Genomic DNA, 26,154 nt, shown 5'->3' with positions numbered 1-26,154 from the left:
ACTTAGAGGTTCTTAGTGAGCACTGGATCCCTGCTGTCTTGTAGGAATGAACCCAGAGAGGGAGAGTACTGTGCCTATGTCACACAGCAGGCCAGAGGGAGCCTGAAATGGAGTCAGCCTCCAGATTCCAGCTGGATGCTCTTCCCACTGTTTACCCCTGCCTGCTTTTGAGAGAGCCCAGGGGCCATGATCCCAGGATTCAGGGGATGTGGGCCATGAAGGCGGCCCTGGCAGGCAGAGGGTGGCAGAAACAGAGTGACGGATTCCAATGGATGCATCTGGAGAAGTTTCATGTGAGAGGCAGGCATGGGGTCAGGAGAGGAGTCATCCACCAGGCCCTGGAGTGTGGGCTACAGAGATGGAAGAGGTTCTTAGACTGGAGCTGCCCTTCAGTTCTGTAGGGGAAGAAATGAGGTAGATTTGCATGGGGAAGGATTCTCGAGTCCCTTGGGGAGACCAGGAGGTGACTTCGCTTTGTGCCTTGGAACCCTTCCTCAGAGAACTGGGGCCCTAGAGGAAGCCGCAGACACATTTTGGGAGGGGCTGTAGACTTTTAGGGAAGCTTTGGTCATGGGGAGTGTGCAGTGTTTGGGAGTGGCCACAGGAGACGTCCGGGGGGCAGTGGGATATGCAGATACAGAGCTAAGGAGAGCGGCCTGGGCCAGAGGCAGAGCCCTGGCAGTGGTTTGTGGGCTTGGAGTTCAGTGCGGACCCTCGGAGGAGAGAGTGAGTATAGAGAGGCAGGCAGCTCCTGGGAAGCCACTGCTTTATAGAGGAGGGAGGAGAGGAGGAGCTGGAGGACAAGACGAAGTGGAAAGGCCTGAGGACGCAGAGGAGCCAGGCTATACTCTCCCCAGAAATGGCATCGGGTGTGGCATGAAGGGCCAAGAGCTGGGTCAGGGCAGGGCAGAGCAGGGCATGAAGTGGTAGGAGATACCTCTGCCCATCCCAAGCTCTAGAGTGAGGGCCAGAGGCAGCTCCAAGCAGCCTCCCTGGGAAACACAGTGCCTGGCAACAGTGACAAGGATCTGCTTATGTTTCTTTTCTTTTTCTGCAGGAGAAGGGACCGTGCCGTGCACATCCAGCATCCTCCAGGAGAAGCAGCGTGAGTCAAGCCTGACCCCGTGGGGTCATTTCTTCCCCTTGGATGGGTCCAAGCTCATTGAGCCTGGGTCCCCTCTCATCCACTCAGAGCCTGGAAGGGTGGCAGGATCCCTGCCATCTTGCCTGCAGGCAGGACCGGAGGGCCTGAGGTCACTCAGCCTGAGTTTGGGCCATCTCTAACCCATGAACTGAGCCCCCTCGGGTTCCTGAGTTCCTATCACTGGGCAGCTCAGGCCAGCTCATGTCCCCCTCTCTGGGGACTCCACAGGGCCAGAGTGAGGGGTGGGAGGCTGGTGGGTTGGGAGTGTGAGCTCAGCAGAGCAGATGAGATCATGGCATGAGGACAGAGACAGGAGGATGGGGATGGGGAACATGGCCCCTGTGCCCATCACTTTTGGGTGACACAACTTCCAGGAACCACTGGTGGTGCCATGGTGACTGACATGACTGAACGAGGTTCAGAGACACCTCATTCCTGGATGTGCCCGGGGTGATGATCCTCATTATTGCTCCATGAAGAGGCTACCTCTCTGTAGATCCCATGGTCCTGTGGCTGAGTCCCTGTCCTCTGTGTTACACAGGCATCTCCAGGTTTCCTTCCCCCTGTGTTTTCTCAGAGAGATGAGCACAGCATTGGACCTGGGAAAGACTTGGTTGAGATGTGGCCATTTGCTGCCATAGTGACCTCAGAACGTCCTCCTTGGACGTTCTGGGAGGACTCAGTGGCCAATGTCTGGGCCAAATGTCTTTGCTGTTGGCAGTATTGACTTCCATATGTGGCTGGGGCCGGAGAGGATTCCATGTGTGTTTGGGGTGGGGTTGTGCTCAGAACTTTCCTGACTTCTCTCTCCTGCTCCTTTGATCTGTGGTTGCAGCTTTGGGGGGCCCAGTCCACTCTGCCCACCACCTCCCTGAGCTCAGGCCTGTGGCTGCTCTGCAAGCTCTTCCATCCTTCAGTTGCTGTGCTGAAGTGGAAGCACCTATGACACCAGCCTTCCTATGGCCTGGAACCCAGCCTTGAGTGGGTGCACAGGCATCCCCTGCCGGAGAATCTTTTTCTTTTTTTTTTTCTTGAGACAGAGTCTTGCTCTGTCACCCAGGCTGGAGTGCAATGGCACGATCTCAGCTCACCACAACCTCTTGAGCTTCCCGGGCTCAAGTGATTCACCCACCTCAGCTTCCCGAGTGGCTGGGATTACAGGTGCCGGCCACCATGCCCGGGGAATTTTTGTGTTTTCAGTAAAGATGGGGTTTCGCCATGTTGAGCAGGCTACTTTTGAACTCCTGACCTCAGGTGATCTGCCCGCCTTGGTCTCCCCAAATTCTGGGATTTTAGGCATGAGCCACCACACCCTACACGGAGAACCTTTTTCTGCTTCTAACATTCAATGGCAATTTCATAGACAAAGCCCTTCAGGGGCTGCTAGGTGTGAATGTCTTTGTCAGGGGCACCCCAAGGCCCAGGCCATAAGGGCATCAGACCATGGAAAGGGCAGGGCAGAGAGAGGGCAGTTCTCTTTCCTGAGCCCTCGTAGGGGTGTAAGGAACTGAGCTCAGCACAAGGGGACTGTGTTAAAATGTACCTGCGGGTCTTTAATGTAGAGGTGACTGAGCATGTGGAGAGGCTCATGTCATCAACAGAAGATTTTCAGCTCAGGTTTTGAGAGATGGGGCCATTCCACACCATGCAGGGCCACGGGGGAAGCACTTGGTTTGGTCAGGAGACAGAAGGTCCAGGAATCCAACTCAAGGCTGGATTCCAGGCCATAGGAAGGCTGGTGTCACAGGCGCCTCCACCTCAGAAAATAGCAACTGAGGTATGGAAGAGCTTGCAGAGTGGCTGCAGGCCTGAGCCCAGGGAGGTGGTGGGCAGAGTGGACTGGGCTCCCGAAAGCTGCAAGGCCCAGAGCCCTTGTTGGGTTTTTTGCTGGAAAGGCAGGGCAGAGCAGGAGAACCATGTAGGGCTGGCTGATGTGCATGTCGAGGGCTCTGGGCTCTAGGCTCTAGGGCTGGTGTCCCGTTGTCTGGTAGCTGGCCCTGGGTTGATTTAGGGCCAGGGAAGTATTGGCTTGGTGGGTGAGAGTTAGAGAAGGTGGTTGGGGATATGGGTTTGGGACTGGTTCATTTGCCTATGAAAGGTGCCCTCAAAGGGAGTGGTTATTACCTCTAGGAATTAGCCAGCTCTGGGAGGGGCAGTCTCTTCCTGGCCAGCAAGGCCCCTGAGATGTCAAAACATTATAAAATAACAAGCATGATGAATATAGGGGTGTCACCACATTCCCCAGGAATGCAGGAGAGGAAAAGAACCCATCATCTGGCCTGGCGTGGTGGCTCACGCCTGGAATCCCAGCAGTTTGGGAGGCCGAGGCGGGTGGATCACGAGGTCAGGAGATCGAGACCATCCTGGTTAACACGGTGAAACCCCGTCTCTACTAAAAATACAAAAAATTAGCCGGGTGTGGTGGCGGGCACCTGTAGTCCCAGCTACTCGGGAGGCTGAGGCAGGAGAATGGCGTGAACCCAGGAGGTGGAGCCTGCAGTGAGCCGAGATGGCACCACTGCACTCCAGCCTGGGCGACAGAGTGAGACTCCATCTCAAAAAAAAAAAAAGAACCATCATCTCCCCTTCTGAGCACCTGGCCAGAGGAGACAGCGGCAGCCGCGAAGCAAAAACAGCCACGCAACGCGGAGCTCGTCTCCAGGATGCCAAACCACAGCTCTGTTTTCCACAGACACAATTGAATTGATGAGATGTTTAGTGATCTCTGGACCTGGCTGAAGAAAAATGTGTGTTTAAATAGTTAGAATTCTATTGCTGAAGGCTGTCATCAAATTCTGCTCCTTAAGAATGTTCTTATTGGGCTGGGTGCAGTGGCTCACACCTGTAATCCCAGCACTTTGGAAGGCTGAGGTGGGTGGATCACCTGAGGTCAGGAGATTGAGACCAGCCTGGCCAATATAGTGAAAACCCGTCTCTACTAAAAAAATACAAAAATTAGCCAGATGTGATGGTGCATGCTTGAAATCCCAGCTACTGGAGAGGCTGAGGCAGGAGAATCACTTGAACCTAGGAGGCGGAGGTTGCAGTGAGCCAAGATCATACCATTGCACTCCAGCCTGGGCGACAGAGCAAGATTCCATCTCAAAAAAAAAAAGAGTATTCTTATTTAGCAAAGAATGACAGCATATGTGCAGATGAATTTTGGAGCTGAAATGGTACCTTGGAGGTCGTCTAGGTTGGGGATGCCCAAATGAACCCAAGATTTTCAGCAGTGAGAAAAACCATAATACTGTAATGTGTTTTTCCATCATGTTGAGTGTATTCAATTGAGAGGACTCCTTTTCACATAATTCTACAATTATGTCTTGCCCAGTTTTGGCATTAAAATGCTTTTTCTTTTATGAAATGATGGTGGTGATTGATGGTAATGTGTTTGTTTATTTTTAATGCAAAATTGGCAGAAGAAAAATCTGTGACCTGAATTAAAAAAAGAAGAATCGCAATGGCTTGCATTTATAATGGCGCTTTTCCACATAAAGTATACTTGCATGCAAATTATCTTATTTAATAGTTCCACTGGGTTTTTGAAGACTCACTAAAAGCAAGTTGCGAGGTGGTAAAAGTTGCCCTGGAACCAGGAGTCAGAACATCCTATGAGTGGTGTGATGGTGTCTGGGGTTGCAGAGTGGAAAGGCCTGGATTTGACACTCAGCTTCTCTTGTCTAGTAGCTGTGACATTTTGGACAAGTTACTTGATGTCTCTGAGCCACAGTTTACTCAGTTGTGGAAAGACGACCATACTGTCGTGCCGGGCGCGGTGGCTCATTTGCAGTGAGCCGAGATTGTGCCACTGCACGCCAGCCTGGCAACAGAGCGAGACTTTGTCTCAGAAATAAAATAAAATAAAAATAAATAAATAAATAAAAGAAAAGAAAAGATGGCCATACCATCTACTTCTTAGAGTTGCTGAGGGCACCAGAGATGATATCTGTAAGATACTAGGATCCGCCCAGGGTAGATAGAAAGTTCTGATTGTTCTCACTTGTTACTGGACGGATGTGTCTTGGAAGCTGGAACACCTGGTGCCCATGTGATGATGAATCTTGTCAAGTGGGGCTCAGTCTTTCTGGCGCTCTGCTGGTCCTGCAGCTGCCTCAGTTGCCATTGTCACAGCAGTGTTTCCCCAAGCGTTGGAGTCCCCAGAGAGGAGGACATGAGCCGGCCAGAGAGCACGGGGCCTCTTGGGTTGTGAGCGTGGGGAGGGAGCCTTCCATGGGCCTCTCAGGGCATGCGCAGGTATGAGGTTGCAGGGGCTTGTCTGCAGTGGCTATGTGGGGAGGGGTGTCTTGGACACTTTCTCCTCGGTGGCTGTCAGGCAGCCCCAGCCTTCACTGTGCAGTTGGGCAGGCGGCCTGGCAGCCTGCTGTCACTGGCGTGAGCCTGATATTTGAAACCAAACTAGAGGAAGCCAAGGGAACCATTGTGTGTGGGGGCTCGGTGGGGGCGCAGAGAAGAGAGAGGGCCTTGGACTTGGGGGAGGAGACCTGGGTGACCTCCTGCTGAGTTGCTGTGCAGTCTCAGCTCCTGCCTGGGGTCCCATCTTTCTGTTCATTGAGTCCCTCCTGGTTCTGACATTCTCAGGGTCTTCTGTTGCCGCCTCTCTGTCCCCTGGCTTCCTCTGTCTGTGCTTTGTTCATGCTGCTCCATTAGTTAGCCCAGTGACCATTTCCAGAGTGCTCCCACCACACCTGCCATAGTGCTGGCTGTAGGGACTCAGGGATCTTGTGTGTTTCCATCGAACCTCACTCCTTCTGTGCTTCCATCCAGTGTGAATGGCACCATCCTCCATGAATCCAAGCCAGAAGCCTTCTAGACTTCTCTGTCTCCAGCACCATCCACTGTCAAATCAACCTCTCCTAGTGTCATTCAACCTCCAGCAGTGCTATGAGACCCACTTACTCCTCTCTGTCCCCATCCCTTCTCTAGTTGAGGCCCCATCTTCTCTCTCCTGGACCATTGCATCCTCCTGTGCACTGGCCTTCCTGCCTCCCTGCCTCCCTGCCTCCCTGCCTTCCTGCCTCCCATCTCACCCACTCTGGTCCTCCCTTCAGAGTGTCAGAGAGACCTTTGGAGGAGGAAAGCCTGGTTCTCACAGTCCCTGCTTCCCCTCCCATAGCTCCTCTCCAACGAAGCGTGAACCTTGCCTCCATACGACCTTACCCGCCCACTTTCCCCTCTTCCCGTCAGCTCTCCCATTTCCCCATGCTGATGCTGGGAGGAGCATGGACTTTCTAAGCACAGTTTTCTTGTGGGCTAATTGGGAAGCCTGAGCATCCCATCCATCTCTGTGGAGGAGACAGAGGCAGCTCCTCTGCAGCAAACGGTGGGAAGGACCGGGGTCCCTCTGGACCCCGCACTGTTGGCCTCTGCCCTTGCAGCTCCATTCATGGCTGCTGGGCTCACACGTGCTGAATCCAGCAAGCCCGGCCCACCCCTCCTGCTGCAATATGCCACCACCATAGAAGAGGCAAAGGGTAGAGCTGTTATCTCAAAGGGCAGTAACTCCCCTTCCTCTGCCCACACCCCCATCCAGGAATGTCTGGTGGGAGGAGGCATGACATTCTCCCAGGAGACCTGCGGCTGTCTCACCCTCTCCATGCCTCTCCCTTCCAGTCTCAGCAGCTCCACGAGGTGCAGGGCTCCGCAGTGCACAGGGTGGGAAAGTGCGAGTTGAGAGGAGGCTCCCTCTGCCCCACCCCCATGCAGGATGGGTTGTGGGGGCAGATTCTACAGCAGGAAGACCTGTCTATTTTCGCCCTCAAAGTTGGACCCGGCCTGTGTGGATGACAACAGCCACCTGACACATGTGACCCAAAGCCATGCTGGTCGCCTCATGGCTTTTCCAGGGCCAGCGCCTGGCATCAGCTGCAGGGGTGAGGGCAGCAGGCAGCTGTCCCACGTGCGGGGAGGGTCTTCCCACAGCCACATCCACACATTAGAGCTGATGCTCTGTGGGGCTGTGAACTTCCTCTCGTCCCCAGAAAAAGACCTGGCAATGGTCCACAGAGTCCCAACCTTAGTTCCAGTCTGGCCCTTTATCTTCATCCTCTACTGAGCCTCTCTCCTAGCCACCAACTGAGCCCCAATTTATCCCCAGCTGGGTCCTAACTCCAGCCCCTGGTCCTGGACTGAGCTTGGGTCCTCGGCTCAGACACAGGGAGATGTAGATGGCTCAGCTCACCTCTCCCCATTGTGGGCATGTGGTTTGACTTCACACCCCACTGCCTAGGGTCAGTGACCAGAGGAACAGCTCTGAATGCCCTGACCTGCCACCGAAGGGCTTCCCTTCCCACATACCCTCAGCCCCTGGCCTTCCCAGGAAGACCCCCCACCGCAGACAGGATGCGTGAAGCCCCTTGCCCACGGCTGGCCTCTCCACTCCTCTGCCTGGTAACTGGTGTCTTTTCCTGGCCTGTGTGGGCAGCTTGCTGAGCACAGCTGCAGACAGGCTATATTTAGCCAGCTTTAATGAGCTCAGGGTGGCAGACGTCCGCCTTGGGAGCACTTTTCTTGCATGTGTGTGTATGTCTCTGCTTGGCATGGTTCCTTCTCATTGTGTGTGTGTGCCCTTGCACTTGTGTGTGCGCATTAGCCTGTATGCCAACGCATTGGTGCATTCACTTTCATGAGGATGTGCATTAGCCTCTATGCCAATGCATTGGTGCATTCACTTTCATGAGGTTGAGTGTGCGTCTCTGTGCGCATATGCAAGTCTATCTACATAGCATCTGGGCTTTGCTGGGGCACGTGCAGCTTCCGACACAGGGGTACAAAGTGGGAACAAATGATTAGTTAATTCACCCATGTGTTTAAAAAATATTTAATGAGCACCTTTATATGCCAGCATCGTGATAGTCTTTGGGGATAAAATAGAGCAAAATCAAATCCAGTCCCAGCCCTTAAGGATCTTGTCATCTGGGAGACGGAGGAGGGGAAGATAATAATCAAATAGTCATAAAATGAAAAGCGTGAGGATTAACCCCAGGAAAGACAGGACCGTGGCGCTTTTGTGGAGAGGACAGGAAGAGTGGAAGGTCCCCGGAAGGAAGGAACACTGAAGTTCCTGTGGGAAGTATCTGGGCACGGGGCAGTGTAGAGAAGAGCCCAGGCCCGGGGAACACTTGCAGGGACTCTGCGGTGAGAGGGAAAGGGGATGTGCGAAAACTGGCTGAGTTCAGAGAGGGAGGGGCGAGTGTGGGAGAGCAGAGCAGAAGGCGGGGGCTTGGTCAGGATATGGGAAGCCTGGAGAGGGGTGGTGTGGGAGGAGGTGATGGGATTTGCATAGAGCACTTAGGATCCAGCCTGGGATGCAGTCAGGGTTCTAGCAGGAAACGGAAGGCGCACACAAACCACAGGTGGGAGGAGGGCTTAGCAGAGCGACATTATGCACAGGTGAGTGAGGCTTTAAGGAAACCAAGAAGGCATCAGCAATACCCTGGGGCTGTTCCCACCCCTGAAGGAGAAGAGCCCAGTGAGGGTCTTGCATGAGCCTCCAGCAGAGACCACCTTACGATGACCTGGCACGGAGGGGGCTTCCTTGCCCCAGTTCTCCTATTGGTGCTTTCCATCACTGCACCCAACCTGTAGCTAGGGGGCCTCGGCCTTGGGCTGAGTTGGGCAGAGGTGGGGCACTGTGGCTCTGGAGGGGCAAAGAGAGACCTCACTGCACAGTCTGCTTACTTCCACGTGGAAGAATCGCCCTTTCCTTTGTTTTTCTGTAAGCCACTTTGATTTTGACTGTACATTCCCAAGCAGCTGTGCTGGTGAAGGACTCCTCCTCCCCTGTGCGTCCAGGGGCTTCTCTTTCCTCCTCCTGCCATTGCCCCAAAACTCCAGGGGTCTTCCCAGCACTCTGGTGGGGGAAGAGTGCCTGCAGCATGCACACATGTGCAAGGGGTCCTCCATCCACAGTGGTGAGCACGAGGACCCCAGAACCCAGCCTGGTGGTCCCTTTTGTCCTGGGCTTGCAGCTCCTGGCCTAGGGTTCAGGCTCTCTGGAGCATGGGATGGCCAGGTCTTCTTATGTTGTTCTCCATCTTCCTGGAGTTGCGAAGGGACCTGTACAGAGGACTCTCTCCTCCACCCAGGGCCAGGGCGTGAGGATCTCTTTTCACCTGAAGCATTCTCTGTCTCCAAATCCTTTCCTCTTGGGAACAAAAGAGCTTTTGGAAACAAAAGCCAGGAAGCTCTGCCACAAACCTTCCCAGAGGCAAAGGAGCCAGAGCTGGGAGAAAATATAAATTGGTATCTAAAAAAAAACCACCCTGCTACATGCACTTTAAAAAAATTCTTATTTTTAATCTGTCTTTTGAGTAGGTAGCACATGTACATGGTATAAAATGCCTCCTTCTCCTGTCTTCCAGCGCACACAATTCTCCCTAGAAGAAAAGATTATAACTGGTTTCTTAGATTCCATTTCAGAGATAATCTCTGCATACATGAGTGTATCCATAAGTATGCATTTATATATATTTTTATATCTGTACCCTCACACAGATGGGAGCACACAGTTCCTTTCATTGTGCACCTTGCTTTTCTCAGATGTTGATACTAGATCATGATTGTCTCCTTAGCTCGGTACACTTAGAAGTGAGTTGTTTTTTGTAACAGCCATGTGCAATTTCACTGTGGTCAAATTTAATCTGTCCCCTACTGGTGGATGTATAGGTGCTTCCTGTCTTTTGCTGTTGTAAAAGCAGTGTGGCAATGGTTAGCACTGTACATGTGTGCTTTTGCACATGCGCTTGGAATTGCTGGGTCAAAAGCATTTTGCATTTTGAATGACATTGCCGAGTGGTCCTTCACAGAAGCTATATTGATGTTTACTCTCATCAGCAATGAATGAAGAGATCGTTTTTCCACACCCTGGCCCATAGTGTGTCACAACTGCCAGTCTGACAGGTGGAAAAAAAAAAAAGTTGTCTTAGGGTAATTTCAATGAGCCTTCCTCTAGTTTAGGGTTCTAAGGTTGAGCACCTTTTTCCTATGTGTAAGAGCCATTCCCAGGGCCTGTGCTGGACGCCGCACACATTTGGCAGGGGTTACTGTGCAGGTGCACGTGGGCTGGAGTGTGCCACTGCATTCCTTTGTGTATGTGCTGTTCCAGGCAGGGCCACGGTGGACTTGACAGGGGATCATTAGGGGGTTGGGCTAACAGCCTAAGAAGTTCCTGCTATGAGTAGCCTCTTCCCACTCTTTCCTCCCTGCCAAGATCTCCCTGAGGAGGCAGAGCTGTGGCGTGAAGGCATTAGTAAGAGCAAAGAGACCATTCCTTTCTTACTCCCCTCCTTCAGGATGATGAAAAGCCCTGACCTGGTGACCTGGGTTCAAGTCCCCAGCCCTCCACTTACATCTTGAGAGAAATCACTTCACCTTTCCAGTCCTTGGTTTTCTCATCTTTAAGATGGGGAGAGTACTCCTGACCTCACAGGATGAATGTGAAGATTGCCTGAGACACCGGGTGAGGACTAGAAACTCAGGACCAATCTTAGGAGGGCTGTGTTTGTTGCAGAGGAGTCTGTAGGGGGATACCAAGGTTTGGGGTTTCATGTCCCTCTAGCATCCCCGTGTTGTGATGGCAGAGTTTTTCTCATGGTTGTATACCTGGAAATTTCACTGGGCCCGTTCAAGATGGCACCTCTGATCTGAACTGGGATCCCCCGTGAGAACTGTTCCTCTGAACTAATCCCGTGTTCACTTGGGGTATCTAACAGCATGTTCTCAAGGGGCAGGGTTTGGAGCAGAGGCCCTTGGAAGGGCCAGGCCCTGGTCTGGGGTAGTGTCACTGTGAAAGGCTCACTGGGCCATCGAAGGTTTGAACACATCACCTTAGCCTAGTTAGTCAGATGAATCCAGGCGGACGTGATTAGATTCTGACCCGGAAAGGGTTAAGGAGTCACAGAGGGACCTCAGCCTCCCGCTCCACCCGAACCCTGGATGAAACTTCGTCCCCAGCACCCTGCTACGTGGTCACTTACATAACTTGCTTGTCTAACCTCAGTGAAGGAGAACAGCCTGCTTGCAGGTCAGCACAGGTCACTCTTGAACTGTTGTAAACATTTCCTAGGTTGTGCTAAAACTTGGAATGACTCTCCAGAAACCACCCCAACCCTTATTCGTCCTGGCTTTGCCCTCTGCTCCCTTGACCCACACGAGGCTCAGCATAGATTTGCAGGCAGCTGCTGCTCTTCTCCAGGCTGGGTCTCTTGACCTCCTGAGCCCCTTTCTACAGCTTTCCTGCCCTGTTATTGGGCATCAGACATACCCTCAGTGGGGCCTGAGCTGCAGGGGCAGGGCAGGGATGTCTCCCTCTCATTTTGAACTGAGATCTCTGGTTTGTGCAGCCTTAGAGGTTGAGAAGTAACTATGGCAGCCCCACTACCCTGACTCAAGCTCTTTGTAGCCTTTGGTCATGTGACTGATCTTGGGCACATGACCTAGGTCTTTGTCATTGACCTGACCTTGGTCACATGACCTACTCTTGGTCATGTGATCCCAGGGGCTCAAGACATCTTTGAAGGCAGGTGCTGTGTCTGATTGGTCTTGGTGTTTTCAGCCCTGACACAAGTTTGGGCAATAACCAATAGGGTAGGAATAGGCAAGTGGTATCGAGTTCATTCTTTTTTTTTAAGTCCTTGGAAGGCTTACTTTATTTTTATTTTATTTTATTATTTTATTTTTTGAGATAGGGTTTCACTCTGGTTGCCCAGGCTGGAGTGCAACAGCAGGATCTCTGCTCACTGCAACCTCCACCTGCCGGGTTCAAGCGATCCTCCTGCCTCGGCCTCCCAAGTAGCTGGGATTACAGGCACCCGCCACCATGCCCAACTAATTGTTGTATTTTTAGTAGAGATGGGGTTTTACCATGTTGGCCAGGCTGATCTTGAACTCCTGACCTCAACTGATCCACCCGCCTTGGCCTCCCAAAATGCTGGGATTACAGGTGTGAGCCATGGCCCCTAGCCTCGAGTTCATTTTTAACCCAAACACAGGATCTTAATTCACTCATCATGTTCCACATTTATTCTTTCCTTCCACAAGTATTTCTTGTCCTATTATACTCCCTCATTAGCCTGTCAGCTCCCAGAGGGGAGGACAACATTTCACACTTTTTTGTTTGTAGTGTTTGTATTGACTAAAATAGGAGGTTGTGGCTGGTTTTAAAATGTTCCTCGCATAGGCTGGGCACAGTGGCTCATGTCTGTAAACCCAGCACTTTGGGAGGCCGAGGTGGGCAGATCACGAGGTCAAGAGATTGAGACCATCCTGGCCAACATGGTGAAACCCCGTCTTTACTAAAAATACAAAAATTAGCTGGGCGTGGTGGCATGCGCCTGTAGTCACAGTTAGTGGGGAGGCTGAGGCAGGAGAATTGCTGGAACCCGGGAGGTGGAGGTTGCAGCGAGCCCAGATTGTGCCACTGCACTCCAGCCTGGCGACAGAGTGAGACTCCGTCTCAAAAAAAAAAAAAAGTTCCTTGCATAAACATGACACATACTTGTATTATCTATCCAATAAACATTCATAAATAGTTTTAAACTAAAATAAATATGGACTCCTTAGAGAAAAATTGGAAAATAGATGAAAGTAGAAAGTAAAAAAAAAAAAAAATATATATATATATAAAATCCATTGTCCCAACATCTAGAGAAAACCACTGTAAACATTTTGGTGTGTTTCCTTCTAATATGAGGCCCCAAGCTTCTTCCCCCACCTCCCCCACCATTATTTAGATTGTCATTTTTCCTTTTCTGCAAAGCTAGGAGCTGGGAACCTGCAGAGGAGGGTGGTCTGAAGTCTGGCTGCTGAACAAGCTCAGTGGCTTTTGAGTTTCAGTCTCTTGGAGCCCTCAAGAACTGCCTACGGACAGGCAGGTGAGGAAGGCGGGCTCTGGGCCCCCCAGCCTGCTTCAGCCAGATCCGATCCACTTTCATCTTTGCAAATTGGGCTCCTAAGGAAACTTTCATTGGCTAAAATTTCCCCCTGTTTTTAAAAAAGTTTTAAACCCTTCAGAACAGCTTCACGCTGTTCCATCCACATCTGCTACTGGCTGTTGGTCCCCACACCTTCTGTGTGGCTGCAGGTTCACATTCATGAGCCCACATTCCTTGAGCTCCTGTGGTGAGAGCTATGGGTTCCTTAGATAGTTTGTTATTCTGCCAGTGTGTTCCCCTCCCCAGATGCCCCTAAGCCCTTGGCATTCCCTTGAGCTGCTGGTCCAGCGACCCTATCTATGCCACAGCATGCTATGATGCAGGGTTAGTGAGCTGGTTCCAAGAGAACCAATCAGAGTTCTGGGAGCCACTGCTCCCCTCCCCTCCCCGCCCCACCCCTCCCCTCCCCTCCCCTCCCCACCCATCCCCTCTCCTCCCCTCCCCCTCCCCTTCCCTTTCTTTCTTTCTTTTTTTTTTTTGGTGACAGAGTCTCGCTCTGTCTCCCAGGGTGGAGTGCAGTGGCGCGATCTCAGCTCACTGCAACCCCCGCCTCCCAGGATTAAGCGATTCTCCTGCCTCAACCTCCCAGGTAGCTAGGATTACAGCTAAATACATGCCCACCGCCACGCCTGGCTAATTTTTGTATTTTTAGTAGAGACAGGGTTTCATCAGGTTGGCCGGGCTGGTCTCGAACTCCTGAGTTCAAGTGATCCGCCCACCTCAGCCTCCCAAAGTACTGGGATTACAGGCATGAGTCACCACTCCCGGCCCCACTGCTTCCTTTTCTAAGGGTCCTCAAAGCATTTGTTTAGTAATTTGCCCCAGGATTTGCCAGGAATTAACACCAAGCTCCCTAGCTGGAATCAACCACTTTGAAAAGCAAAGCGAAATTTGCCGCCTGCAGGTTTTTGGTTGCTCTTCCTTTCTCCATAGCCTCTCAGAGTGACTCCATCATTGTGACTGTGGGTCCCCTTCAAGGTCCTAGTGCCGAATTCTGCTGGGTCTGGAGGCCAGCACTCACAGAGGGCACTCTTGCTTGGACTCATACAATCTCAGACTGCCTGACTCTTACCAGGGAATGTCAGCAAACCCCTCCTTTTGCGGTGGTTTGCAGAGCATGTCTGAGGTCACCCTCTAAGTAGGGGGTTAGTTTCCCATCCGAAGACTCTATCCAGGGCCCATCTCCCCTGTAAGTCTGTGTGCCTCCTTCTCTCCACATGTGTGTGCCATGCGGGTTCACCTGGGGAATGGGGGCTGTGGATTGAGCCCCCCAGGTGCTATTGAATGAGGCTGTAGTTCCTCCCAGACATCATCTAGGTATATGGATGAATCCCCATCACAGCAAAATAGCAAAGCCTTCGACTTCCAAGCAGGGCCAGGGTGGACTTGACAGGGGATCCTCAGAGCGTAACATGTCTTTTTTTTTTTGAGATGGAGCCTCGCTCTGTCGCCAGGCTGGAGTGCAGTGGTGTGATCTTGGCTCACTGCAACCTCTGCCTCCCAGGTTCAAGCGATTCTTCTGCCTCAACCTCCCGAGTAGCTGGGATTACAGGTGCGCACCACCATACCCAGCTAATTTTTGTACTTTTAGTAGAGACAGGGTTTCACCATGTTGGCCAGGCTGGTCTCGAACTCCTGACCTCGTGATCTGCCCGCCTTGGTCCCCCAAAGTGCTGGGACTACAGGCATGAGCCACGGTGCCTGGCAAGTAACGTCTTTTTAAACAGGGGATGAGCTCGACTGAAAGGGCCTAACAGTCTAAGAAGTTCCTGCTTCTCAAAGTAGCCTCTCCTCACTTTTTCCTCCCTGCCAAGAGTCTCTCTGATGAGGCAGGGTTGAGGGGTGAAGGCATTAGTGAGAACAAAGAGACCATCCCTTTCTTACTGCCCTCCTTCAGGATGATGAAGAGCCCTGGCCTGGTGACCTGGGCTGGTGACCTGGGCCGGTTTATGCCAAAAAAAAAAAAAATGTATGTTTCCACCCATGCATGAGCTTCCACTAGCTCACAGAGGATTAGATACTTTTGTAGCTACTTCTCAGGATGTGCCACATGGTCTCAAGCTGGGCCCAGCTCTGCTTGGTTGATGCCAGGGGTGACTAACGGGGGGGTGGGAGTGACTGCCAAGGATGGAGGAGGAGACTGAGTGTTTGGCTTTAGCCAGGGGGCCCTCAGCATCCACCCCTGTGGACCCCAGAGGTTGGTAGCAAGAGAGAGGGAGACAGCTACGCTCTCCAGCCAAGCTGGGGTGATGCTTTGCTTGGGGTGCTGAGTGTGTGGGTGATGACCTTGGCTTTCGTCTCGAGAGCAGTGTGGCGCATTGGTAATTAGAGGGGATGATCACGATTTGTACCTCTCCAAGGCTGTGATTAAGCAAAAATAGGCTCCATTCTTCAGGCATCAAGAGCAGCCATGGTGAGCTGGGTGGACCACTTCTCCTGATGTGGGGCTAGCAGGGTACTGGGAGCTGGCACTGCAGTAGCTGGCCTGTCTCAAAGCCTGTCAAAAAACACTGTCACAAAAACAGCTGTGGGGTCCCCCACCCCAAATCTGGGCACTGCAGGGACCCAGCCTAAATAGGGACATGCAAACAGAAATTTATAGGAAGTGGGAAGAAACAGGCAGCCTAATGATGAAGTCCTGGGGTTCCCTTTATGTGGCTCTCCACCCCTTAGGACCCCCTGCCAGCTGCTCTTGTCACCAGAGTCCCTGAGGAAGCCTCTAGGGGTGGAATTATAAAGCCCAGGCCAGACTCTTCTAGAATCCCCAGAGGTTCCCACGTACCAGTTCCCATGAGTACTTTGAAGAAACGTGCTTCTCGGTGGATGATGCTTCCCTTAACCTGATTTCTCCTGGGGGTTTAGTGGCACAGAGATGTATCACAGGCTGTGTGCATCCTGGGATCTTCCAAAAGGTTTTCACCAAAGTGCCATCCTAGGCCCTGAAAACTGGTAAACTCTATTCTCAAGGGGCCCACAGTCTGATGGAGGAATAGACAAGTAAGCCAGGACCAGCGCCCCATACTATGGGATAGCCATCTTTGCCTAGATAGATCAAAGATGGCTTTCTAGAGGTGATAGAAATTGAGCAGGGTTTTGCAGGACAAGTAGGAGTTTGCCAGTCTGCAAAGGGAGGAAGGGCTTGCAGGCAGAGGGCTGAGCATGAGCAAAGGCAAGGACAAGTGAAAGAGTTATGTCTTGTGGGTGAGTCAGAGCTAATGGCCTCAATTATCATGGTAGGAATGTCTGGCTTTTAGAAGAGCAGAGACCTGTGGGGAAGGTACAGGGAACGTGGCCTACGGCTGCCCCTGCTTGTCTACAGGGGCCTCTGCTAAGAAGAAGACGGGAGATGTGCCTTTCTGTGGGGAAGCTCTGGTCCTGTTAGTCAACTCTCAAGGGGCCAGAATCTGAATCTGGCAGGCTAGATCTCCCTTCCTCCATCTCCCAGAGCAGAGCATTCCTGGCTTTTGTGCATGGAAAGGCAGCAAGGCTCTGTCCCCAAACAGTGTAGGAGGTGAGACTCTTTCCTCCTGCTAGGGAGGAGTGAGGGATACTGAGGACAATCCTGCCCAGTCTTTGGCCCGAGGCTCCCATCCCACGGAACCAGGCACGGCCTCAACATCGTTGGTGGCCAGGATGCAGCAGTCATCCACCGATTTGATACCCAGAGCATCACATGGGTCCCGAGGGAGCTGGCTCCAGACAGATCAAAGATGTAGATGCTCCTTGGCCTTTGTAATGGGTGAGGGCGCAGAGTCCAGCCCCCACCTAACAGAGGGCGTCGTGCCCAGGAGACAACAGGACCCTCATGTCTTCCCTGCAATGTATTTATAGCCTTGCCATAGTAATTTGTGGCAATCACAGCATTTAATCCTGTAATCACACTGCAAACAGGCACGCAGCCCAGCAAGGCCGAGGAGCATGCCAGGGCTCAGGGAGGGACTTGGCACCAGGGCAGGCAAGTGTGGAGGCGGCAATGTCCCCAGCAGCCCATCTTGTCAGCTGTGGTCCTGGCTCTGTGCCCTGGATGTCCCCTGGATAATGATAATGATAACAATAGCAGCTAACCCATGTGACACTTCCTGTGTTCCACACCCTGCTGTAAGCCCCTTATGCATATGAACTCATCTATCCTCACCACCACCCCATGGGGTAGCTGCTTTTATTATCCCCATATTCCAGATGAAGAAACTGAGACACAGGTCACACAGCTGCTAAGAGCCAAGATGTGAACTCAGGCGTTCTGGATCCAGGGTCCATGGCTTTAACCACGCTCCTCCCAGCCCTAGAGCCAACCTCAGCCCTGCCATCACTCCTGGTTCTTCTTGACTCACAGCCTGCCCCAGAGCCACACACACAGCCGCACACACCATGAAGCATGAGCGCTTTGTCTCAGGGAAGCCACACTCAGACCCTATCCCTCCTGGTGCTAGTTCACGTGGTGGAAAGGGGCCTGGCAGCGGCAGACCTGGGCCTTAACCTTTAAGGTACTTGGGGCAAATGACGTAGGTTGATTGAGCCTCGGTTTGCTCATCTGTAAAATGGGGCTAATAACAAGATCATTCAGACTCAGAGAGTAGTTGTGGGGACTAGAGGGGATGAATCATGTAAAGCACATAGTGCCCAGGACGTAATCAGCGCTTAATAAAGCTGAGCCGTTACTGTTGCCTTGTGTTATCATCCTGTCCGGAGGAGAGAGCCAGGGTCTCCTCTAGCCAAGCCCAGGGCAAGGTCTTTAGTAAGTTAGAAATTAGGCAGGAGAGCCTAGCCAATGGGAAGAACTAGGAAGTGCTGGGCACAGCCAGGCCCCAGGACGAGTTTTCCCTCCTCCTCCATCATTTAGGAAATGATTTCCTGTCTGTGCGGGCAGCAGCTCGAAGCTCATAAAGCAGTTACCCTTTGACTGGGATTGTGTCTGTCAGGACAGAATATTTCAGAAATGCTCTTCCTTGCTGAGAAAAGCTTCTCATTTGCAGTTCTTTCTAGAGGTACCCTCCCCTGGGGCTGGTTGTGGTGAGGAGATGTTGACAGGGTGCCCAGGGTTGCCAGCAAAGACCCTGGAAGGACCCTCCCCAGATGTGACTCCTAGAGGGGAGCAGCAGGCTCTGGTGGGGGTGGGGTGTGAAGAAGGCAAGGGCCATCTTCATCTAGAACCTACGGCTTTAAGAGCTGAGCCAGTTCCTCCTCCCTGAAGACAAACAGGTGGTTCGGCTTGGCTGTAGGTTTTAGCGACACACGAGAGGTAGCATCCATCTCATGGGGGAGGAAGGAGAGGAGCTGAAGGTAGCCTGGTGGCAAGAAGGAGTCCTCAGAGTGGCAGGTATCATTTGGGTGGGTGCTCGGGGGTGGCTGTTGGATGCCTTTGAAGTCTCTCCACCCAGGAGTCCAATGTTATCACATTCAGGAGCGTAGGTGTTAGATCAGGGGTTGACAGACATTTCTGGAAAGGGCCAGATAATATTTTCAGCTTTGTGAGCTGTAAGGTGTCTGCTGCAACTGCTCTGCTGCTGTGGCACAAAAGCCGCCTGCCATAGACAATATGTAAATGAAGGAGCCTGAGTGTGTTCCAATAAAACTTTATTTACCAAAACAGGCAGTGGGGCAGATTTGGTCCATGGCTGTGGTTTACTGATTTCTGTGTTAGGGAAACGAGAGCTCAGGGAGGGCTGGGAGCCAAGAAGGACTTCTTGAAGGAGGAGGTGTTGAGCCCAGGCTGCTGAGAGGAGCAAGGAGAGATTTCTGGCAAAGGCCAGCTTTACCCTAAAGCTCATGGGCAATGCCAGTCGTGTTTCAAATGCTGACCTTACCTCTCTGGGAGTCTACCTTCCCTGGAAAGTGGTCCCGTAATTCAAGGCTCTATTATCTCTCTGATAACTTCAAACAGATATATTTTTAAAGTATGTATCCAGCCATATTAGGGTTCTCCAGAGAAACCGACCGAAAGGATATATACACGGATGTATAAAAAGAGACGTATTGGCCAGGCGCGGTGGCTCACTCCTGTAATCCCAGCACTTTGGGAGGCCGAGCTGGGCGGATCACTTGAGGTCAGGAATTTGAGACCAGCCTGACCAACATGGAGAAACTCCGTCTCTACTAAAAATACAAAATTAGCCAGGCGTGGTGGCACACGCCTGTAATCCCAGCTACTCGGGAGGCTGAGGCAGGAGAATCACTTGAACCCGGGAAGCGGAGGTTGCAGTGAGCCGAGATTGCACCATTGCACTCCAACCTGGGCAACAAGAGTGAAACTCCATCAAAAAAAAAAGAAAAGAAAGAAAAACAGGGACTTATTATGAGGGACTGGCTCTCGTGATGATGGAGGCTGAGAGGTTCCCTGACCTGCTGTCTGGAAGTCGGGAGGCCCAGGAAAGCCTATGGTGTAGTTCCAGCCCAAGCCCAAAGGCCGGAGAACCAGGGGAGAAAATGCACGATTCCCAGTTCAAGTCCTAAGGCCGGAGAAGCGGGAGTGCTGATGTGGGAGGCAGGAGATGGAAATCTGAGCTTGAGAAGAGTGAATCCTCCCTCCCTGCACCACTTTGTTCTACTCAGACCCCCACGGACTGCACAGTGCCCACCCGCCTTGGTGAGGGCAGATCTGCTTCGTTCACTGCTTCAGATGCCAACCTCTTCCCGAAACACCTCACAGGTAGACCCAGAGACCATGTTTTACCGGCTCTCTGGGCACCTCTCAGCCCAGTCAAGAGTGGGTGCGTACAATCTGCCATCACACCAGCTCTTCTAGTTGTTCTCAGCGGGAGGCTTGGCTCAAATCGCCGTCCATAACTGGAAGTGGAAGTCCTCAGGCGGTACCCACCCTTGCTGCTGTCCTGGTGAAGAAAAGCAGGCTAGTTCCTTCCGAGGAAGCCCCTCCTTTCAGGAGCACCATCCGTGATGGCCTCACTCTGCCACCCTCCCTTTCCTTGTGAGGAGAAAGGGTTTCATGTTGTGTCGGTTTCAGAGGCAGGGCCTGGATGGGGTGACTCTCCCTAGCTCCAGACTCTAACTAACTTGAGCTCACCTATGATGTAAGCCAAGGCCTCACCTTTAGGGCCAGCTGGGCCCAGGGAGTGTCTGGTCACCGTGGGGGAAGCCTGGAGATGCTGAGGTCTCCTCTTTCCCTCTGCAGGAGAACTGTACCGGGTTTCCTTGAGAAGACAGAGGTTCCCAGCCCAGGGAAGCATTGAGATCCACGAAGACAGCGAGGTGGGCTGGGCTTCGGTGGGTGTCCGGGTCCGCCTTGGAGGCCAGGATTTTAGGAAGAGCCTTCGGATAATAGGCAGCCCCGTTTTCTTCCAGCTCTTCATCTGACTTGCTGTGTGACCCTGGGCGGGTCCGTGTCCTTCTCTGGGCTTTGGGTTCCCATATGAACAGGAAGCGTCTCTTGGGACTCTTCCTGCCCTGAGATCCCTCCTGGCAGCCTGTGTCCTTCCCTCACTCGGAATGCACCAGAGGTTCTATCACACAGCGGGGTGTATTAGAGCTGAGACTGCTCCTCAGACTGCAGCTGAGACAGGCTGGACATAGTGCCTGTTTCTCTGGCCTCAGTCTCCCCGTGTGTGTGTCTGTGCATGTGTGCATGCGCACATGTGTATGTGTGTCCCTATGTGCCTCCCCCGACCCCAGCCGCCTCTCTCTCTCTCTATTCCAACCGCCTTGGCTCTCAGGAAGGCTGCCCGCAGCGCTCCTGCAAGACGCATGTCCTCCTGCTGGTCCTGCACGGGGGAAACATCCTGGACACGGGTGCCGGGGACCCGTCCTGCAAGGCAGCCGACATCCACACCTTCAGCTCCGTGCTGGAGAAGGTCACACGCGCCCATTTCCCTGCTGCCCTGGGCCACATCCTCATCAAGTTCGTCCCCTGTCCTGCCATCTGCTCTGAGGCTTTCTCGCTCGTCTCTCAGTAAGTCCATTTCTGCTTGTTTGAACTGGTTGGGGTTGGTGGGGGGACTAAGTGGAGGGGCCCCCCCGACAACATGGACCCCATGGGCAGGTGGGTACCTGCAAGGACTCTCCGGGATGTCAGATCCTGACGAAACACAAGCATCCCTGGTGGAAGGTGTTGGGAAGAGTCCTCTGCCTGGGCCTGGGTGTGCTGGGGTCCCCGTGAAATCTTGAGCCACTTCCTGTGTTCAACAAGCCTGATCTGTTTGGCCCAGATAAAGACACTGAGTGTTGGCCGGGTGCGGTGGCTCACGCCTGTAATCCCAGCACTTTCGGAGGCTGAGGTGGGTGGATCACGAGGTCAGGAGATTGAGACCATCCTGGCTAACATGGTGAAACCCCGTCTCTACTAAAAATACAAAAAATTAGCAGGGCGAGGTGACGGGCGCCTGCAGTCCCAGCTTCTCGGGAAGGTGAGGCAGGAGAATGGCTGAACTCGGGAGGTGGAGCTTGCAGTAAGCTGAGATTGCGCCACTGCACTCCAGCCTGGGGGACAGAGCAAGACTCTGTCTCAAAAAAAAAAAAAAGACACTGAGTGTTGAGAGTTTGAGCAGTTTCCCCCAGGGTCGCCCAGCCCATGGAGACAGGAGTCAAACTCGGCCACACGATTGCAGCCAAGTAGGAATCTGAAAAACACGAACGGTGTTTTTCCTTTGCTCTCACACCATAACAGTCAACACAGAAGACTTCCGGGGCCACATGTGAGGGGCTGTTTCCGTACACACCAAGCAATCAGTTCTGCTGTGGACACCAGCTGGGTGCCCTCCAATTCAGTTCCGCCTCTGTCTACCTGGAGATAGCATCAGATCCCGTGGGGTGAGAGCTTGGTCCCGCAAGACTGCCCCAAACTTCTGACACTGATACCATGCCCCAGTTTGTTTTATCTGTGCTGCTGACAGCCCAGCTTCAAGTTGGGGTTCTCACAACCCTGTCACTGGGCTCAATTAATTGCTAGATCAGCTCACAGAACTCAGGAAAATGCTGAATCACATTTACTGGTTATTGTAAAGGAAACAGATGAAGAGATGCATAAGGCGAGGTATGGGGGAAGGGGCACGGAGCTTCCCTAGGTGTGCCGGCCACTAGGAACCTCCACACGTTCAGCCCTCTGGAAGCTCTCCTGTCCTTTTGGCCCTTTAATGGAGGTGTCGTTGGCTAGGCATGATTGACAACATAGATATGTGGCTGGACGGAAAGGGGCTGACGCTCAGACCGAGTCAGGAAACCCAACAGGGCCTGTCTGCTCAGATTCTTCTTGGCCTCTGCAGCATTCCTTCCTCCTGGGTATGGGGCAGGACTCCTGAAATGAGGGTCTCATGACCTAAATCAGACAAGGGAGATCAGAGAATTTCCTCACAGCCAGCTCAAGGAGGGCAGGAGAATGTCAGAGAGAGAGAGAGAGAGAGAGAGATAGAGAGAGATAGATTGATTCTGTTTTCCAAGGCTTAAGTGCCCCAACATTATAACAACGGCTATGGGAGCCAGGAACTGTGGACAAAACCTATCTATGTATTCTCTGTCTCTTTCTCTCTCTATCATTTTATTCTATTTATCTATTCATCCATCCATCCATCCGTCCATCCATCCCCATCACTCTATCCATCCATCCATCTGTCCATCCATTATCTATCTATCTATCTATCTATCTATCTATCTATCTATCTATCTATCTATCTATCTATCTATCTATCTATCTATCTATCTATCTATCTATCTATCTATCTATCATCTATCTATCTATCTATCTATCTGATCTATCTATCTACCTCATAATATTACAGTGCTCTGATGGAGGAGGAACAAGGCACTGTGGGCTCTCTGAGAAAGGCCAGAGAGGACTTCCTGGAGGAGTGACTTTTGGGTTTGTGTACCACGGCTAAGTGTGTGGGCTCTCAGGACGCCTGGATTTGAGTCCTGGCTGTGTGGTCGGGGGAAGGTGTTTAACCTCTCCTTGTTTCAATTTCCTAATCTATACAATGAAGGTAGCCATAGTAAATAACCTCTCAGGGTGGCTGTGAAGAGTCTGTGTGCTAATGTGTGTGAAGCACTCAACACAGTGTCCAGAATGTAGAAAGCACATAGGGATGCCAGCCTTGGGAATGCCAGCCTTGGGGATGCTAACCTTGGGGATGCCAGCCTTGGGGATGCCAGCTGTGGGGATCTAGCCATGGGGATACTAGCCTCAGGGATACTAGCTATGGGGATGCCAACCTTGGGGACACTAGCCATAGGGATGCCAGCCTTAGGGATCCAGCCATGGGGATGCCAGCCTTGGGGATACTAGTCTTGGGAATACTAGCCATGGGAATGCCAGCCTTGGGGATACTAGCTGTGGGGATCCAGCCATGGGGATGCCAGCCTTGGAGATGCTAGCCATGGGGATGCTAGTCTCAGGGATACTAGCCATGCGGATGCCAGCCTTGGGGATGCTAACTGTGGGGATGCCAGCCTTGGGGATGCTAGCCGTGACTCACATCATCTTCCTCCTGGCTGGAAGAGGGGCTCTCTCTGCAGGTGGAGAGTGGGCTGGGGAGGGAGACTTCCAACTCGCAGCAGGGAACCCAGCTGGTGGGGAGAAAGGAGGGAAGGATGTGTGCACAGAAGGGCTGGTTGAGCGCTGGGCAGCTTGCTCACTGCTGACGCTGGCACATCCTTGCCCACTGTGGGCCCTGGTAGCTGTGGGGGACAAACTGAGGGGACCTCCAGGGTATGGGGCCTCTGGGAGCTCCACCCACTGCTCCAGGCACTGAGGGCTGCAGTGCTCCCCTCCTGCCTCTCCTGTTGAACTAGCTAAAGGTAGGTGCCTGGGGCCGGGTGGATACCTGGATTCTCAGCAGTCATATGTGCAAAAAATGACCCAAACGCCTGCAGGGCCCAAATCCTATAGGCATTTGGCAGATCACTGGGGCTGGCAGCTGGAAGCTGGGAACTTTCAGTCAGGGGCAGGAGGGAGGCCTCTTCACCTCTGTTCTGCCTCTCCCCCTTACAGGACCCCGCCAGAGACTTGGGGCTGCTGCAGAACCCAGCCCTCAGGCAGGGCCCTCATACCCCGGGGCTCTGGAGCTGGGGAGGGTGGGAAGAGGTCCCCAGCAGGGTGCCAGGTGTGTGGGGCACACCGCACTCCGGATTCCCCAGGAGAATGGGAGCCTATGTTCTCAGCCAGATGTGGCTCTGAGGAGGGCTCGGTGCCGGGAGGGCCAAAGTCCCCTGCCCTGGAGCTTCCAGCCAGTCAGGAGAGAGCACGGGCAAGCCCCTTCCCTTCCCTGGGCCTTCCTTTACCCCCTTGGGATTGGGGGAAGTCAGAGACTCTGATTTATCTGCGTTCCTTGGACACCAACAGGAATTGCAGGCAGATCTCAATCAGAGTTGGAAGGAAGGAAGATTAGGTCCGTAATTCTGCAACCTGGCTAATTGCCCAAATCCCTGGTGTGATTCTTGTTAAACTGCGAGATATCCAGGCCTCCCCTCGGCAGTGGCTGATTCAGGAGGGAGGTGCCCCGGAATCTGCATCTTTGACACCTGCTCACCGCTGAGCTGGTGGCGCAGCATGTTCCCTTGTCACTCTGATAGTCCAGGACTTCACTGTGCTAGTTCATCATCTGTCTCAGGAACCCCTCTACCTGTCCCCAGGACATCTGACCTCCAGAGCTGGGTCACCCCTATCTCCAGGAAGACGGATGGCCTGGCCATTCATTCATTCATTCGCGGGGCCAGCGGGAGGGAGCTTAGTTCTCCCCCAGGGCAGCTCCTTGCCAGGGCCATTCATCACCCCGTAATCACGGCTGGGAGGGAGCTCTTTCTCAGCTAATTGAAATCTCTCCGGCTGCAATCGAGGCCTGCTTCCTCTAATTTGTGTTCTTTGGAGATGAGGAATGGCTGACAGGGCCAGCCTTGTACGCCACGAGGACTCTGCCACCTGCTGAGAGTGCTCGAGCCCTGTCACCTGCCCCAGATTCTGTCAAGTCCTAGTGGGATCTGCATTGGGTTCCGTCAGCCTGAGCTTGGGCTAAGGGGGAAGGGCAGGCTCTGGGCAGGGGTGGAGAGTTCCCAGCCTCCCTCTAGGGTCCTTCCTGATCAGCCAGGTCCAACAGTGCATCTGGGTCGGAAGCCCCAGGGAACAGAAGCAGAGGTGGGGGTAGGTGACTCGGAGGCACTGGTCTCGGGTGAGTCTGAGCTGCCCAGAGAGGGGGGTATTTCCTAGTGGGAAGGTAGGGAGTTGAGGGTGCCAATGCAAAGTCTGGACAGTCTGCTGGCTGGACACTGCCGGGCAGGCTCTTAGCCCCCTCTAGGGTCACAGAACTTTCTGCAAAGCTGATGAAAGCTCTGACCTTCTCCCAGTGATGCAATGAACACAACATCATGTCTGCAGCCATGTGCCCAGCTCCAAGCTGTGGCCAACATGTGAACCCCAAGCCTGGCATGCCCTCTGTCCTCCTTTCTCAGCTTGTCCAAAGCCTTTCTTGAGGCCTAGTTCAAGCCCCACCTCCTCCAGGAAGTCTGCCGTGATGATATGTTCCCACCTGTTCCACACTAGCTGGCTCCTCAGCTGACTTCTTCCTCTGATTGGGGTGTCCTTTGGGGCCATGCAGAAGAGGGCAATAGAGACTGCAGTCACAGGGACCCCAGGGCCCACACCCACGGCCAGCACGGGAAGGACACACAGGGAGTCAGTGTAGGCTCGAATCCTCTTCCCCTCTCCTCCCCACACTGCCTGTGCTCTGTGTCACCAGGCTCCTGCCTGGGTCTTCCTGAAGGGTCCCTGGAGCCCAATTCCTGGCCAGTATGTGCCCTCTTCTGCCTGATCCTCAGCCCCAAACCTGCCAACCTGCCCGATCGTGGCTGGGCTCACCTTGGGCCCCCTGTCTGCAGCCTGAACCCCTACAGCCACGATGAGGGCTGCCTCAGCAGCAGCCAGGACCACGTCCCTCTGGCCGCCCTTCCCCTGTTGGCCATCTCCTCCCCGCAGTACCAGGATGCTGTCGCCACCGTCATCGAGCGAGCCAACCAGGTCTACAGAGAGTTCCTGAAGTCCTCTGATGGGATTGGCTTCAGTGGGCAGGTAGGACAGCCCGCCCTCTCCTCCTCTCCCCTCCCCTGTTCCGGCCCCGGCCTGGG

General features: G+C 53.1%; 1 protein-coding gene across 3 annotated transcripts in view; it reads left to right on the top strand.

Annotated features, from left to right (window-relative positions):
- PITPNM3 (PITPNM family member 3) overlaps window positions 1-26,154 on the top strand; it is a 105,309-nt gene that overhangs the window by 51,992 nt on the left and 27,163 nt on the right. For 2 of the 3 annotated variants that reach the window (XM_058431477.1, XM_058431476.1), the window contains exons 4-7: window positions 1,058-1,105; window positions 20,225-20,316; window positions 20,763-20,998; window positions 25,909-26,098. In XM_058431477.1, the coding sequence (XP_058287460.1) occupies window positions 1,058-1,105; window positions 20,225-20,316; window positions 20,763-20,998; window positions 25,909-26,098 (566 nt within the window). The remainder of the gene's footprint in view (window positions 1-1,057; window positions 1,106-20,224; window positions 20,317-20,762; window positions 20,999-25,908; window positions 26,099-26,154) is intronic. The other variant, XM_032138087.2, reaches the window with a different exon arrangement.

This window comes from Hylobates moloch, unplaced genomic scaffold (assembly GCF_009828535.3).
Source record: "Hylobates moloch isolate HMO894 unplaced genomic scaffold, HMol_V3 SCAFFOLD_19, whole genome shotgun sequence".
Lineage (NCBI taxonomy): Eukaryota > Metazoa > Chordata > Mammalia > Primates > Hylobatidae > Hylobates > Hylobates moloch.
The sequence above is the reverse complement of the archived record's forward strand: the minus strand, read 5'-3'. Positions and strand labels throughout refer to the sequence as shown.